The 17,365-nt window shown below is 42.5% G+C and overlaps 1 protein-coding gene across 1 annotated transcript in view; it reads left to right on the top strand.

The window, feature by feature from the left end:
• The window catches only part of QSOX1 (quiescin sulfhydryl oxidase 1), a 99,570-nt gene that overhangs the window by 52,430 nt on the left and 29,775 nt on the right, over positions 1-17,365 (top strand). Inside the window, exons 2-3 of the mRNA XM_089671484.1 lie at positions 10,382-10,482; positions 12,882-12,930. Coding sequence (XP_089527610.1) covers positions 10,382-10,482; positions 12,882-12,930 — 150 coding nt within the window. The remainder of the gene's footprint in view (positions 1-10,381; positions 10,483-12,881; positions 12,931-17,365) is intronic.

Raw genomic sequence — 17,365 nt, 5'->3', positions numbered from 1 at the left:
GTAGGGTGCAATAATTATCACATACACTGAAGAGGACACAAATGGGAAAAAGGATTTAGTTACAACTTGATTTTTTTCATTGAGGAAAAATTTTATGTCATTTCTAACTAGGAACATACATTTTTTTTCTGGGAGGCCAAAATTCTGCTTTAAAGTGACTGGCCTCAGGTGATACACAGAGATGAAACAAATCCTCCTACATACAGTAAGTTGTACCTGTCAGTCTGCAGTATTCTCTTCTCTACCACTGGTCAAACTGCAGAATATACAGTGAGGAACAGAAGTATTTGAACACCCTGCGATTTTGCAAGTTCACCCACTTAGAAATCATGGAGGGGTCTAAAATTCACATTGTAGGGGCATTCCCACTCTGAGAGACAGAATTTAAAAACAAAATTCAGGAAATCACATTGTATGATTTTTTAAAGAATTTATTTGTCTTGCACTGCTGAACATAAGTATTTGAACACCTAAGAAACAGCAAGAATTCTGGCTCTCAAAGACCTGTTACTGTGCCTTTAAAAAGTCCACCTCTACTCCACTCATTAATCTAACTTAGTAGCACCTGTCTGAGCTCTGTCCACCCCACAGTCAGTCAGACGCCAACTACTACCATGGGCAAGACCAAAGAGCTGTCAAAAGACACCAGAGACAAAATTGTGGACCTCCACAAGGCTGGAGAGGGCTGCGGGGCAATTGCCAAGCAGCTTGGTGAAAATAGATCAACTGTTGGAGCAATTGTTAGAAAATGGAAGAGGCTAAAGACGACTGTCAGTCTCCCTCAGACTGGGGCTCCATGCAAGATCTCACCTCGTGGGGTATCACTGATGATAAGAAAGGTGAGGAATCAGCCCAGAACTACAAGGGAGGAGCTGGTCAATGACATGAAGAGAGCTGGGACCACAGTTTCAAAGGTCACTGTCGGTAGAACACTACGCCGTCATGGTTTCAAATCATGCATTGCACGGAAGGTTCCCTTTGTCAGGAATGGACTCGCCAATAGTGGTGGAACTCACCTGCCTTGTGGGTTGCAGTACCAGGACTGGCCAGCGGGTGCTCTCAGCAACCAGAGGCTCACTCCTGCAGTCAGCCAAAACACCTGAGGCTGATTGCAGGAGGTGCATATAAGGAATGGCCAGACTTGCAATCAGGGCCTTGGTGTATGTTTTCCCAAGAGCCCCTGTACCTGCATCCTCTCGGCTTCCTGTCTGATCCTGCTTGATCCCTGACTCTGATTGAACTACGCCTGTCCTGACCTCTGCTATTCCTGACCACTCTCCAGTCTGCTCCTTTGGTACCTTGTCTGCCTGATTGCTACCTACCTGGCCTGCCCGACTACGCTTAGTATTGTTCTTTTGTTATCTGTTGGGGGTGTCAGGGCTCCGGGTATGACCAGAGGTATGTGAACTGACGCAGGGAAACGCAGGCTTCAGATATGTTATAAACAATATAATTTATTAATACTAACAATACAAAACGCAGTGCAATACTAAAACATAAACACAGTGCAAACAAACCAAACCACCCACAGATAACAATGCATACAATGCAAGCGTAGTCAGGCAGGCCGGGTCAATAACAATCGGGCAGGTAGGAACAGGAGGAGCAGGCAGAGAGTAGTCAGGTCACGAGCCGGGTACAGCAACTAACGGGCAGGTAGGTACAGGGGGTCAGGCAGAGAATGGTCGGGGTCACAAGCCAGGGATCAAACAGGAGAGGTCAGGATCAGGCAGGGTCAGCAACAAGTCAGTCAGGCAGGAACAGGAACAGGAATGCAGGTAACAAGATACAGGGGCCCATGAAAAAACACACACCAAGGCACAAACTGCAGGTCTGGCCATCCCTTAAATACACCTCCGTATCCAGCTTCAGGTGTTTGGCTGACTGCAGGGTTGAGTCTCTGATTGCTGAGAGCACCCGCTGGCCAGCCCTGGTACTGCAGCCCACAAGGCAGGTGAGTCCCACCATTATTGGCAAGTCCATTCCTGATGGGGGTTTGGTTTGTTTGCACTGTGTTTATGTTTAGTCTTGCACTGCATTTATGTATTGTTTAGTCTTAAATAAATTATATTGTTTATACTATATCTGAAGCCTGCGTTTCCTGTGTCAGTCCACACACCTCTGGTCATACCCGGAGCCCTGACACCCCTGCTCAAGTCATCACATGTCCAGGCCCGTCTGAAGTTTGCCAGTAACCATCAGGTTGATCCAGAGGAGGCATGGGAGAAAGTCATGTGGTCAGATGAGACCAAAGTAGATGTCACGGTGTAAGGTCAGGTTCAGAGACCAGTTGCTATAGCAGTAAAAGGCTTACCTGGAACCAGCAGGATAGGTACACCAGCGGATCCCCCTGGGAATGACGCAGGCTCACCTGAGGTGCGGGGTCTAAGTATTAACCGGTATTCACCAGAGCTCCTAATGGTGGAGATGGATTGGGCTGCGTGTTAATACCAGGTTGCAGATCTCAGGATCACCCCACCAGGGAATGAGCAGACTAGGAACCAATAGCGGATCAACAGGTTAGGGATCAGACGAAAGCAGAGTCGGTCACAAGCCAAGGGTCGGTCACAAATGGTAGCAGATCAATCGTGGTCAGGAACAAGCCAAAGGTCAGTAGCGGAGGTGTAGACAGCAGCAGGAACAGTAGCAGGATATTGGCTGGAAAGGCACAATAATCTGGCAAGGAGGAAGTCCAAGGACATGGCTTATATAGGAAGTTCATGGGAGGAGCAAGGAGTTCAAGGTTCAAGAGCAAACAAGGCACAAGGCAGGATTATCCAATAGATGAGGCAAAGTGTTGTCCAGCATCCTAGGTAGCTCAATGAGTAGAGTTACTGCCTGACACAGTAGAAGTCCCAGGTTCAAGTCCAGGCCCTGACAGTACTCCCCTCCTCCCAGGACGTCCTCTGGACGTTTTAGGACTAGGCTTGTGTGGAAACCTCTGGTGGAATTCTCTTGTTAGTCTAGGAGCATGAACATTCTCCTCAGGCTCCCAAGAATTTTCTTCTGGTCCATATCCTTCCCATTGAACCAGATACTGTAACTTATTCCTAAAGATCCTGGAATCAAGGATTTTCTCCACCACAAATTCTTCTTCACCCTGTACCTCAACAGGTGGAGGAGGTGGAAAAATTCTTCCAGGGAAAGGATTTTCCTGAAACGGTTTGAGTAGTGACATATGAAAAACAGGGTGAATCCTCATACTATCCGGAAGCTGTAAGCGAAAGGTGACTGGGTTGATTTGGGCAGAAATCTGAAAAGGACCCACAAACCTTTGACCCAACTTAGCAGATGGCACCTGGACCTTCAAATTCTTTGTTGATAACCAAACTTTTTCACCCACATGAAACGTAGGAAGTGTTCTCCGGTGTCTGTCTGCAGACTTTTTGTAATACTCCTGAGCTTCCCTCAAAGTCTCAATCAATTTCTCTTGAATCTCCTGCAATGTAGTTAGTCTATTGGTAACAGCAGGGATTGGAGTTGTGATAGGGAGATCAGGAATAAAAACTGGATGGTAACCGGCGTTTAAGTAAAACGGACTTTGAGAGGTGGAACTATGTTTAGAATTGTTGTATGCAAACTCTGCAGTGGGAAGACAGTCCACCCAGTCATCCTGAAGATAAGTGACAAAGCATCGAAGATACTGTTCCATTGTTTGATTAGTTCTCTCAGTCTGACCATTAGACTGGGGATGAAAAGCAGAGGACAGATTAATTGTAACACCTAAGGCTGAGCAAAAACTTCTCCAGAATTTCGAAGTAAACTGCACACCTCTGTCAGACACCACATCATCAGGGATTCCATGCAGTTTAAAGATTTCTCGAACCATCAGTTCAGCAGTCTGTTCAGCAGTGGGCAGCCCCTTAACTGGAACAAAATGGGCCATTTTAGTGAGACGGTCAACCACTACCAAAATGGTGGTCATTCCTTTTAAAGGGAGGTAAATCCACCACAAAATCCATAGAAATAGACCCCCATGGTCTTGATGGAACAGGGAGTGGCTGAAGCAACCCCAAAGGGGAGGCTCGGGGAATCTTATTGCGTGCACAGGTCAAGCATGAGGTCACATAGCGTTTGACATCTTTCTTGTACCCCGGCCACCAAAAGGAACGTGATAATAGTTCTTCGGTCTTAGCGACTCCAAAATGCCCAGCAAGTTTGGAATCATGAACCAACTTGAGAGCTTCCACCCGAACAGATTCAGGTACATAAAGATGATGTCCTTGAATCCAAAAGCCATTCTTATAAGTCAGGTTAATGTCCGTAGGTGGATGATTGAGAAGTGGGTCATTCTCATACCCCTCTTTAAGAAGATTCAAGAATGCCTTAGGACTTGTGGCCCCTAGAAAGTTCTTTTGAGGCAGGATTGTGCATTCAGAAGTGTTCTCCTGGAGAGGCCCAGACGACATTCGTGATAAGGCATCAGCCTTTCCGTTTCTTGACCCAGGTCGATATGAGATAATAAAATTGAACCTGGAAAAGAACAGTGACCAACGTGCTTGTCTAGAAGACAATCTCTTGGCAGAACGGATGAATTCTAGATTTTTATGATCCGTGAAGACAGTCACGGGATGCTTAGCCCCTTCCAACAGATGCCTCCATTCGGAAAAGGCTTCCTTAATTGCCAGCAACTCCTTATTCCCAATGTCATAATTCCTTTCAGCAGATGCCATCAAACGAGAAAAATAAGCACAGGGATGAAGCTGCATTTTTTTCTCCTCGTCGCTGAGAAATGATAGCTCCCACGGCGGAGTCTGAGGCATCCACTTCCACAATAAAAGGTAGCTCAGGATCAGGATGTACCAATATTGGTGCAGATGTGAAGAGAGTCTTTAGCTTACTAAAAGCAGTTTGTGCCTCAGTTGACCATGCAAAGGGCACTCCTTTCTTTGTCAGCTGTGTAATTGATGCTATTACCTTAGAGAAGTTTCTTATGAATTTCCTATAAAAGTTAGCAAATCCAATAAATCGTTGTATTTCCCTAACGTTTCCAGGGGCAGTCCAATCTACCACTGCCTTGATCTTTTCAGGATCCATGCTCACTCCTTCTGAAGAAACTATATATCCCAAGAACTGGATCTGGGCTCGTTCAAACTCACACTTCTCCAGTTTGATGTAAAGTCGGTTCATCCTTAACCTTTTGAATACAGTACAGACATGCTTGCGATGCTCCACCAGGTTGTCCGAAAAGATGAGGATATCGTCCAGATAAGCAATAACAAACTGGTCCAACAAATCTCGAAACACATCATTTATGAAGTGCTGAAAAGTCGCGGGAGCATTACATAGGCCAAAAGGCATAACTAGGGACTCAAAGTGTCCATATCTGGTTCTAAAGGCAGTCTTCCATTCGTCGCCTTGACGCATGCGTACCAGGTTATATGCCCCCCGTAAGTCAAGTTTTGTGAAGACTTTGGCAGAGCGGAGTCTTTCCAACATCTCTGCGATTAAAGGGAGTGGGTAACGGTTTTTAACAGTGATTTTATTCAAGCCCCTAAAATCAATGCATGGACGCAAGGTGGAGTCCTTTTTCTCAACAAAGAACAGGGCTGCTCCTGCAGGAGATGTTGAGGGTCTGATCAAGCCCTTCTCCAAATTCTCATCAAGCCACTCCCTTAGCACCTTTAACTCAGGTTCTGATAAATTGAAAATGCGGCTAAATGGTATTTCTGCTCCTGGAAGCAGTTCAATGGGACAATCGTATGGACGATGAGGAGGTAGTTGATCCGCATTTTTCTTATCACAGACGTCTCGAAACTCATGGTATTGTGGAGGCAGATTGTCATATGACTGTGTAGTTACCATATCAGCCTGTGATTTCCTGATTGGTAGACAACTTGTAGCACATGGTTTCCTACAATGTTCCTCACAATGGGGGGATGTAAAATTTATGGTCCGTGCTCCCCAGTTGATGAAGGGATTATGGGTAGTAAACCAAGGGATGCCCAGGATGACAGGAAATTTAGGTGATGTAATCAGCTGAAAACTGATGGTCTCAAAATGGTCAGCCTGAAATTGGAGTACTAGAGGAACTGTTTCATGAGTAACTGGTCCTGATGATAAAGGTGAACCATCAACTGTCTCCATATCAATAGGGGCAGATTTGTTTCTCCTGAGAATATTATTATTGTGGGCAAACTCTATGTCCATAAAGTTTCCCCCAGCCCCAGAGTCCAGCATAGCAGAACAAGGAATTTCATGGCCCTCAGTAAAAAGTTTGATAGGGACAACTAAATGAGACTGTTTAGGACCAACTTTATTTTCTTCATCGATCAATGGGGAGATAGACTGGGTAATTGAATTTATGCGTTCAGGCAGGATAACATCAGTCGCAGCAATTGTTCTTTTGACTTTATTAGGACAATTGACTGCGTAATGCCCAGAGTCCCCACAGTATAAACATAAATTCTCCAAACGTCTTCTCTTGAGTAGAAATGTATCTTTTAACAGTATCTACTTGCATAGGTTCAGGTGTGTTATAATCTGAAGAAATGTTTAAATCCTTCTGACTGAACTGATTAGCAGAAAAACGCATGCCACCATTACTTCCCAATCTCTCCTTTCTGTCAGTCTCTGGTCAATCCGAATGCATAATTGGATGAACTCCTCAAGATCGTTAGGAGTCTCTACTCTGGCGAGCTCATCCTTCACCTGTTCAGAGAGCCCCTGCCGGAACTGACTCTTTTGCGCTGCTGGGTTCCAGGTGGTGTCTGAGATCCAGCGTCGAAATTCAGTTGTATACTCCGCAACAGGGCGTCTACCCTGCCTCAAACTATGCAGCTTTGCTTCAGCGGTAGCGCAGCGGTTGGGATCATCAAAGACCTCGTTCATTGCAGTCACAAAAGTCGCAAAGCTGTTTAACATTGCATTGTTTTGCTCTATATAAGGAGAGGCCCAAGCTAGGGCTTCCTCAGTCAGGAGGTTTATAACAAACAATACCTTCTGCCTCTCGGTATTAAATGCAGCAGGTTGCATCTGGAAATAAATGCGACATTGGTTAAGGAAACCCCTGTAGTGGCGGCGGTCTCCATTGAACTTGAGTGGCAGAGGCATGCGTGTATTAGCAACATCACGGGAGCACATGTCCAGCAATCGTGTCTGCAGAGCATAGATCTCTTCCTGTTGCCCCTCTACTACACTTTGCAGTTCAGCAAATTTCTTTTGGTAGGTAACACCAAACTCTTGTAGCTCTGAAATTTGCTGCCTGACAGGAGCCATGGCATTTGCTATAGCGGCCTCCATGTGTGGGCCAGATTATTCTGTCACGGTGTAAGGTCAGGTTCAGAGACCAGTTGCTATAGCAGTAAAAGGCTTACCTGGAACCAGCAGGATAGGTACACCAGCGGATCCCCCTGGGAATGACGCAGGCTCACCTGAGGTGCGGGGTCTAAGTATTAACCGGTATTCACCAGAGCTCCTAATGGTGGAGATGGATTGGGCTGCGTGTTAATACCAGGTCGCAGATCTCAGGATCACCCCACCAGGGAATGAGCAGACTAGGAACCAATAGCGGATCAACAGGTTAGGGATCAGACGAAAGCAGAGTCGGTCACAAGCCAAGGGTCGGTCACAAATGGTAGCAGATCAATCGTGGTCAGGAACAAGCCAAAGGTCAGTAGCGGAGGTGTAGACAGCAGCAGGAACAGTAGCAGGATATTGGCTGGAAAGGCACAATAATCTGGCAAGGAGGAAGTCCAAGGACATGGCTTATATAGGAAGTTCATGGGAGGAGCAAGGAGTTCAAGGTTCAAGAGCAAACAAGGCACAAGGCAGGATTATCCAATAGATGAGGCAAAGTGTTGTCCAGCATCCTAGGTAGCTCAATGAGTAGAGTTACTGCCTGACACAGTAGAAGTCCCAGGTTCAAGTCCAGGCCCTGACAGTAGAACTTTTTGGTCTAAACTTCACTCGTCATGTTTGGACGAAAAAGAAAGATGAGTTGCATCCCAAGAACGCCATCCCTACTGTGAAGCATGGGGGTGGTAACATCATGCTTTGGGGGTGCTTTTCTATGAAGGGGACAGGACGACTCCACTGTATTAAGGAGAGGATGAATGGGGCCATTTATTGTGAGATTTTGAGCAACAACCTCCTTCCCTCAGTCAGAGCATTGAAGATGGGTCGTGGCTGGGTCTTCCAACATGACAACGACCCGAAGCACACAGCCAGGATAACCAAGGAGTGGCTCCGTAAGAAGCATATCAAGGTTCTGGAGTGGCCTAGCCAGTCTCCAGACCTAAATTCAATAGAACATCTTTGGAGGGAGCTGAAACTCTGTGTTGCTCAGCGACAGCCCCGAAACCTGACAGATCTAGAGGAGATCTGTGTCGAGGAGTGGGCCAAAATCCCTGTTGCAGTGTGTGCAAACCTGGTCAAGAACTACAGGAAACGTTTGACCTCTGTAATTGCAAACAAAGGCTTCTGTACCAAATATTAACACTGATTTTCTCAGGTGTTCAAATACTTATGTTCAGCAGTGCAAGACAAATACATTCTTTAAAAATCATACAATGTGATTTCCTGATTTTTTTTTTAAATTCTGTCTCTCAGAGTGGGAATGCACCTACAATGTGAATTTCAGACCCCTCCATGATTTCTAAGTGGGAGAACTTGCAAAATCGCAGGGTGTTCAAATACTTCTGTTCCTCACTGTATATCTATAAAGCTTGTCCGAGAACAAAAGGAACAGAGCTGAAATTACACACTGCAGAGCTCAGTGAGGAGATTTCTGAGAGCTGATTGGAGGCAAGAGACACCCCCCCCCCTTCACACAGCTCACAGGAACAGAGCTGAGGCTATCAATCTGCTGAAGGTCCCCTGTTACCATTTTTCTCTCCATGTAAAGAAAACGTGTCAGAACTGACTCATGCTGATAGCAGAGGAACAGGGCAGCAGACAGAAATTACACTTAGTGCTCCTAATTGAGAAAGTACACACTATAAATGGATATGCTTTGTTTATATTTGACTTTAAAGCACCCATATATCTGAAGATTATCTGTTGAGTTTTTCAGACAAAAACACCCAATCAGAAATGTCTGACTTCCCTTTCTCCCTACAAGGGAGCTACTGTAGAATATTTCATTGATATAGGGCCACGCTATCTCCGGGCGCACGTAATGAACCTATTTGGCGATGCCTTTAATTATTGCACTTCATTGTTTTTTCCAGTAATTGGATTTAGTTTTATAGTACCACCTTCTTCATATAGACATTTGACATGATGGTTATTTTTGGATATTTCTTGTATCCAGTCTATGGGCTGAAATCTGCATTTGTACCTGTAACCTTGTATGTTGTCTATTATGGATACTGCCTTGTTATAATAAAATTAAATTTGAAAAAAAAGAAATGTCTTGACTGTCTTGAACTTCCAAAAACTAAAATCTGACTAAACAGCTAGCTGCCAGTTCAAAGTATGTAATTATACTGAAGCCTGAAGTCTGGTACATAATAACAGATACCAGGGTGGATAAAAATTGATGATTTAAAAAAAAAAAAAATCAAAGAAATCAGATTTTTTCAATTTAAATCGGATTTTTTTTATTTTTAGCAAATTTATTTTAATAAAATACTTTTGGAGTAAAAATCTATCTAAAGATAGTTTTCTATTTAAGATACATTAATAATTTAGTTTATTTAGCATGAAATGGAGCTTGGTTATGTAGCATGAGGCTGTATATTCTGCAATATTTTAATTTTTGGTAAACTCATTCAATGAATCCAAGCTCTGCAAGCTGAGATAACATGCACTGCATTGATGCATTCACACAATATCACAGTAACCATGAGAAAAAACATGAAATAAAAGAATTTGAGTAGTTCTCCAGTTATGTGTGATTAACCTAGGATATCGCTGTTTTACTAACCTGACCACTTATTATTCTAAAAAAGAAACCTTCATTTGGTTTGCAAACATTAAAGATTTGAAATACCAGCAAGAATGAGTCAGATTCCTTACATTTAAAGAGTACCTGTCATTTTAGATCCATCATGGTAGCACCTGTTAGAGGGCATCCACTCACCTGCTGCCGCCACCTCCCTCACCTTGTTGTGTCACTGCCGCATGACCAGCTGTCCCATTAAAGTGAATGGGACTGTCAGGGAGTCAACAGCGGGTCAGAAGAGGAGCCGCTGCGGGACAGAGATGACAGTTGCTCTTTAAAAATTCTGATTTAAATCAAACCTTTTCACTAGTGATTTAAATCGTGATTTAAATCAGCTTGATTTAAACCAAATCCACCCTGACCATTTCCATTTTTCATTGCTACAGTTTTAATTTTTAATTATAGTTATAATTTTGAAAACAAATATAACTATTATATTTCTGGAAAAAAAAATCTTTTAACTGATAATAATGATATCTAGATTTCTTTTTACAGATTGGAGACCTGCAGTGTACTTGGCTGTCCTAGACTGTGGAAATGAGGACAACTCTTTAGTCTGTAAGGAGTTTGAAATACAAGGATTTCCCACCTTGAAGGTAGCTGATACTTTTATAAATCATTTTTTAAATTTTTTTCTTCCCTATTCAGCAAACAATAATATCCAATCAGGTATTATTTTTCATTATCTTAGGTGATTGTAGCCGTATTAGTGCAAATGAGTACTGTCTGTGATACTTTTTCTATTTGCACTAACATACAATTTTCAGGACAAGCTTTTGGGGTAAGTCCCCTTCTTCACGGTCCAAGTAGTACTGCTTGAACCTTGAAGAAGGGGACATACCCCAAAAGCTTGTCCTGAAAATTGTATGTTAGTGCAAATACAAAAAGTATCACAGACTGTACTCAATTGTCATTATCTTAGAACATTCAGTGACAGATGATGGCTGATTGGTTGTTATGGGTTATGCTGGCTATACACACTTCAAATGTGGCTGATTCCTGTTGAACCAGCTGCAATCCAAGCTGTAGGTAACCCTGTTAGCACCACCGGATCTGACAAACGTCAGTGTGAAAATGGAAGGAGCTGGGCAAAATCTTCATGGCTGACAGTCACTGTTTGGGTAGTCTGACAGCCATAGGAGCAGCAGCTGTCAGAATACAATAGCTGGCAATGGGAGATTCCGCCATCCATGCTTTTTAGGGTGGATGGGGGATCAATTGATTTTTCTTATTCAAAAGGTGTGATTAAAGGAGAGAAATTATAACATGTATCGCTAGCCTTACTGCAGATCTCCCTTTACTTTGTCTGATTTGAACTCCAGATATATATAAATTGCAGCAACATATTCATTACAAAACCCTTACATGTCTTTATTTGAAGAAAACTCACATAAGCACCTAAATTTGACATGGCATCAGCCTCTTGCAGACTAAGCCCCAGTTCACACCAAACACGGCTTTAAAAGTGCGCTATTGCAGCTGAAGTAGTGCGATTTCATGTGTGGCTTGCTGACATCTGTGCGTCTTCATGCACAGATGTCAATGCAAGTCACACATGAAATCACCAAAAATAGGACAGGAAACTTTTTCAAAATCAGTGCAAAGTCGGAGTCACACCATTTTGAACGATTCCATAGGCACAAATAGGGTGTGACTTGTCATGTGATTTGAACTGTCAAATTGCATGATAAATCACATTGGTGGCTAAGAAACAAAGGGGGGCAGGACTGGGAGCCAATGAAGTATGCTGCATGCAAATGTTTACAAGCAATGTTCTGATTGGCAAAAATAGGTGCAGAATGATGACTTCATCAGATCTGCTGCTGATCTGCGTCAGACCGTGGTATCTCTTAATTGTAAGTGGGGACATCCACCAGTCAATACTGAGGCTTTACAAATCTCAGGAATGAATGGACAGGAAAACCAATCTTTGGCAGAAAAAAAACCTTAAATGTATATCATCTGTGGATTTGCCTGGAATTTAGCTTATAAACCTCGTGTACTAAAACATTTGACATTTAAAGGACAGCCATGCTTTTGAATCAAAACCAGTACTGAATGAGATAGATGCAGGTTACAGCATCCAATGTTCTTGTAAAAAGGAGAGATTCACTAGAGAGATTTCCTGTCCCGCTGATATACTCCCTGACACACAGGGTGTCAATGGGGCAGTAATGACAACACGTACAGCAATAAAAGTCAACAGATGTACTAATCCTTCCCCATGCTTTCCAAAAAAAAGTAAAAAAAAAAAGGTTGGTGGGCACAGTGGGATGAAATATTTTGTTGGTCTGGCTTAAACTGGCCATACAGTATTTGATTTTCATCCAGTCTTTAGCACCAGTGGCTGTCAGAATACCCTGACAGTGGCTGCTTCTGATTGGATGTAGCTGGCAATCAATTTTTGTCTGGCTACTTCCATCTTTCAGTTGAAGGATCCTGGACAGGGCTACCCAAGGAGTGGATTTCGACGGGTTCATCGGGAACTGGAAGAAATTCACATAGTGTTTGGCCAGCCTTAGATAGTCAGATAATTTGCATACCAGCTCTTGAAACTTCATAAAGTGTTAACAGATTGTAATTAGCAATGTAAGGCTCCATGCACACTGGCTAAAAAAAACACTGCTCCTAGAGGAGTTTAGCGTTTTGCCTGTAGAAGCAACTAATGGTATCCTGTGTGTCCATGCTCATAGTATAAAGGCATTTTTTAATCTCAGTGTTTATAGAGGCAGGAAAAAAAACCCATCTGTTTTGCCTCTTTTGAGAGATTTTTTTCTGGCAGAAAAAAATGCTAAACACTAGTATAAAAAAAAGCTCAAAATTAGCATTTCTTTCCGACAACAGAACTGGTATTTATTTTTAAGCATTTTGTTGCAAAATTCTTCTCACATAGATAATACTTCAGCTTTTTATTTACAGTATAATTAAATTGTTTAATATATAAATTCCTTTTTGGCTTTGGCCTTTATAATGTATATTGTTTTTCTCTCCTCAGTTCTTCCATGCATATACAAAACAGAAGTCAGATGCCATCCGATTTCTATGTATGTGAGCAGTTTCCTCTCTCTGTTTTTTTTATCACTGATCTTTCTTTTTTAATCTTTTTTAATTTAGTGGGCGAGGGAAAACATTGGCTCCTCATTTTATTTTCTCTAGTAATCTCAGTATTTAGCTTTTATGTTTGCCTAAAATCTTACTGTAATTACTATTACATAGTTACATGTCAGGTTGAGAAAAGACGCAAGTCCTTCAGGTTCAACCAATAAAAGAGTCCATATACAGAACCCTCTGCGTATGCTTGATCCAGAGGAAGCTAAACTTAACCCTTATATGGCATGGTCCAATTTGCTCCAACAGGGGATACATGTCTCCCTGATCCCCTAGGGCAGGGGTCTTGAAACCGCAGCCCGTGGGACAGATGCAGCCCTTTGCTTGCCTTTATCTGGCCCTTGGGGAACTATTCCTCCCACTGACACCAATAATGAGGCACCATTCCTTCCACTGACTCCAACAGTGGGAAATAATTCCTCCCACTGACACTGACTATGAGGCACTTTTCCTACCACTAACATCAGTGATGGGGTACTATTCCTTCTACTGACACCAACAATGGGGCACTATTCATTCCATCAGCACCTTCAGTGGGGCCTTATTCCTTCCACTGACACCAAAAATAAGGTGCTATTCATTCCAATAACACCAACAATAGCATTGGCTATGAATAAGGGTTTTCACCGAAACGCATCAGATGCTGTAACATGCACACTGTACCCCTTATGAATAAAGTACTTTTATCAGGAGAATGAGTTGCCAGCTCTTCATCTTATATTCCTATGCTGTTCAAAGTGCCAGGAAGAAACTGTGAGCTTTGGAGCACCATTGGTCTACCTCCAGGGGAATTCTTCCTAGGTGTACATTTTTGTCTGTGAACACCAACCAAAGGGCATGATTCCTCCCACTAATATAAATGATTGAACACTATTTCTCCCACTGATACCAATAATGGGGCACTATTTCTCCCACAGACACAAATGTTAGGCACTTTTCCTCCCACTGACACCAATGATGGGGCATTATTCCTTCCACTAACACCAGTGATGAAGTACTATTTTCCCCAATAATACCAATGATGGGGCACCATTCCTCCTCCTACTGACCACAGGTGCTAGGTCTTTTTTTACTCCCACTGACCACCAAGCCTGATGCTGGAGCATTTTTTACTCCCGTTGGCCACAGTCTGGCCCCTCTAAAGTCTAAAGGACAGTTATCTGGCCCCTTGCTTGGATATTTTGGAGACCCCTGCCCTAGGCAATCAGACTTTCCCCTGATCAGCACTCTCTGGTGTTATTGATCCTTGTCTGGTCATACTTAGTGTGTTTTTTAAAATATAATATATAAATAAAATATAATATAGTAATCCAGTACAGGAAACAAAGCATGAACTCTTGCCATACGCAGAAGCTATTTTGTGGCAATTTTAGCCAACTTTGGACTTCAAAATGAATTAGGGCAGTCTATATCCCAACAATATAAATCTATGTGACGTTCTACATCGTTCTTTTCAGTGGCCTAAACATTTTGAAATTGCTTGAAACTTACCCTGTGAATCAACATTAGAAGTGTGATGTTCCATAGTAACCAGTGGAAATTCATTTTGTATGGCCTTTACTTCAAAAGTGTGAATTCTCGTTGGCTGCAAAGAGTTACCAGATTTTGCACCCTTGTGTTTATTTCCTTGCACTGTTTGTTGAATATGCCACCATATAGCTACAAAATACAAACATTTACATGACCTAGAGGCGTATTTGTAAAGAGCTGATCATTCGATTAGCTGGCCATTCACTTTTTTTATCACCACTGAATGTCTGTTGGAGGGGTCACATTTATTAAGACATTCATTGTCTATTCTCACCTGCAAGTTCAATGTGAAGATTTTTTTAAGTATTTGCCATTGCTTGCCCAACATCTGCATATTTCTGTTCTTCAATTGGAATTTGAATACAAATCTGAGAGGTGCCAATCCTTCCCCTCTATATCCAAAACCTAATGTTTGGAGTCTTAGCTTAAAGTGGACCTTGCATTACAAAACAAAACCAGTTAATGGCCTCGTGCACACAGGCGTATGGCATAATATAATACTCCTATGTATGCTAGATATTTCTGTTAGGAGCTAGCAGAAAAATCCAGCTGAAAAAATGCTTGCTTTGGCACAAAATTTCTTGCACTCTTAATAACAAGGCACTGAAGTCACAGTATAAATATACTCAACTTGTAGACAGGGGCGGACTGACCATTTGGAAACTTGGGCACTGCCCGAGGGCCCGGGGTCAGTAGGGGGCCCCATGAGATGCCCCTGGTACCTTTTTCATAGACATTTTTGAGTTTGAGCAAGGACACAGGGGCCCCATAATCCCCTATTGCCCGGGGGCCCCATGAGTTGTCAGTCCGCCCCTGCTTGTAGACAAATATGATTCTGTGTAAATATGTCAACATATATTCATAAATAGATATTATAAATTCAAGCGCTACAGTAAAATTACTGCAATGTCCATAAAAGTATAAAAAGTACTTAAGAGTGCAATCTTGAAGAAAACATTTGTTTGGTGCTGGTATTCCTTCACCATACAGTAGCCATGTTTCACCCAGCGAAAAGGCAATACTTAAATCACTCAACAGACCAATATGACCGCTTTAATTAAAAGGAAGGTCTCATGCACTTGTTTACCCAATCAGAGTATGGAAATTGCCAGCTGGTGTGGAAATTCAAAACTTGACTTCTCATTCACGCCATCATCCCACACAGGAATCAGAGGATAGAAATGGTAATATAGTGTAGTATGTTTATTAATGTAATAAATGTAATAAAAATACAGTAATAAATAGTGCTCACATTTATATAGTATGTGACTCCACATCGGCACAAATGTATGTTTGGGGGCATTTCAGGAGCATTAAAAACGCTTCTTGAACGCTTGTCTAACGCCTGTCAAACGCTATAGGGGCGTTTGGCAAGAGTTAGAAATAAAGTCAAGTGTGAACAAGCCCTAAGGAAAAAGAGTTACCCTACTTCTGTCTTTCACTTCTGTGAGAGTCACAGCACCATCCTTCCAGGGGACATGTGTTTTTTCACAGTGACATATTTTATGTATTGTTTGTATGCTTTTGTTGCATTTTGCTGTATGGGTTTTAATATGTAAAGATTTCAGTCTGCTAGTTGTATAGTACAGTATGTAGGCAAAATTTGGTTTTAGGTCTCTTACACATTGATCCCTAAAAATGCAATATTTGTAGGCATACAAGTGGGGGTTTTTTACTGATGTAAATGCAGTCCACTGCTCCTAATGTGCCTGTACGCACAGGCCTTTAAACATGCGCTGCTTATAGATCAGTAAAAAAAAATAATCTGCATTGCTGGAGAGTGTTTTGGCTGTTTTTGTGTGAAATATGTACATATGTACGACACATCCCAACAAAAGCTAGAATCATTTTTATGTGTGTGTGAGCAAAAACATGCAAATATGCATATTTACTATACTGCCCATCTTGTGCTTTTATGAAGGAATTTTCTGCCAGGAATCATTTATTTATTTCAGGTACAGGCACAGGGAGAACATGCAAACTCCAGGCAGGTGGTGCTATGGTTGGGATGCGAACCAATGACCCTAGTACTGCCAGGCGGAAGTGCTAACCATTTAGCCACTGTGCTGCCCATAGTATGGTGTGCAAGTACCCTTACTGTGTCACCACTTATCCTTTTAGAGCAGGGTTTCTCATCCAGGGTCCCATGGAACCCTAGGGTTCCTCCAGAGGTTACCAGTGGGTTCTTGAGCAATTTCTAAATCTCAGATAAGTTCTCACTGACGCCATTAGTCTTCTGTAAGTTATCTGTTAGCTAACTGTAAGTGGGTAATTCTTCCCAATGACCACAGGGGGTCCTGTTAGAGAAATGGATGCAGATATTGCTGAATTCCCAATGACCACAGGGGTTCCTGTTAGAGAAATGGATGCAGATATTGCTGAATTCCCAATGACCACAGGGGTTCCTCTGTTAGAGAAATGGATGCAGATATTGCTGAATTTCCAATGTTCCTCTGTTAGAGAAATGGATGCAGATATTGCTGAATTCCCAATGACCACAGGGGTTCCTCTGTTGGATAAATGGATGCATATATTGCTGAATTCCCAATGACCACAGGGGTTCCTCTGTTAGAGAAATGGATGCAGATATTGCTGAATTCCCAATGACCACAGGGGTTCCTCTGTCAGAGAAATGGATGCAGATATTGCTGAATTCCCAATGACCACAGGGGTTCCTCTGTTGGATAAATGGATGCATATATTGCTAAATTCCCAATGACCACAGGGGTTCCTCTGTTAGAGAAATGGATGCAGATATTGCTGAATTCCCAATGACCACAGGGGTTCCTCTGTTGGATAAATGGATGCATATATTGCTGAATTCCCAATGACTACAGGGGT

This window comes from Staurois parvus, unplaced genomic scaffold (genome assembly GCF_062004578.1).
Source record: "Staurois parvus isolate SC_StPar_1 unplaced genomic scaffold, SC_StPar_1.0 ptg000106l, whole genome shotgun sequence".
NCBI classification, from domain to species: Eukaryota; Metazoa; Chordata; class Amphibia; order Anura; family Ranidae; genus Staurois; species Staurois parvus.
This window is presented reverse-complemented; position numbering and strand designations above follow the sequence as displayed.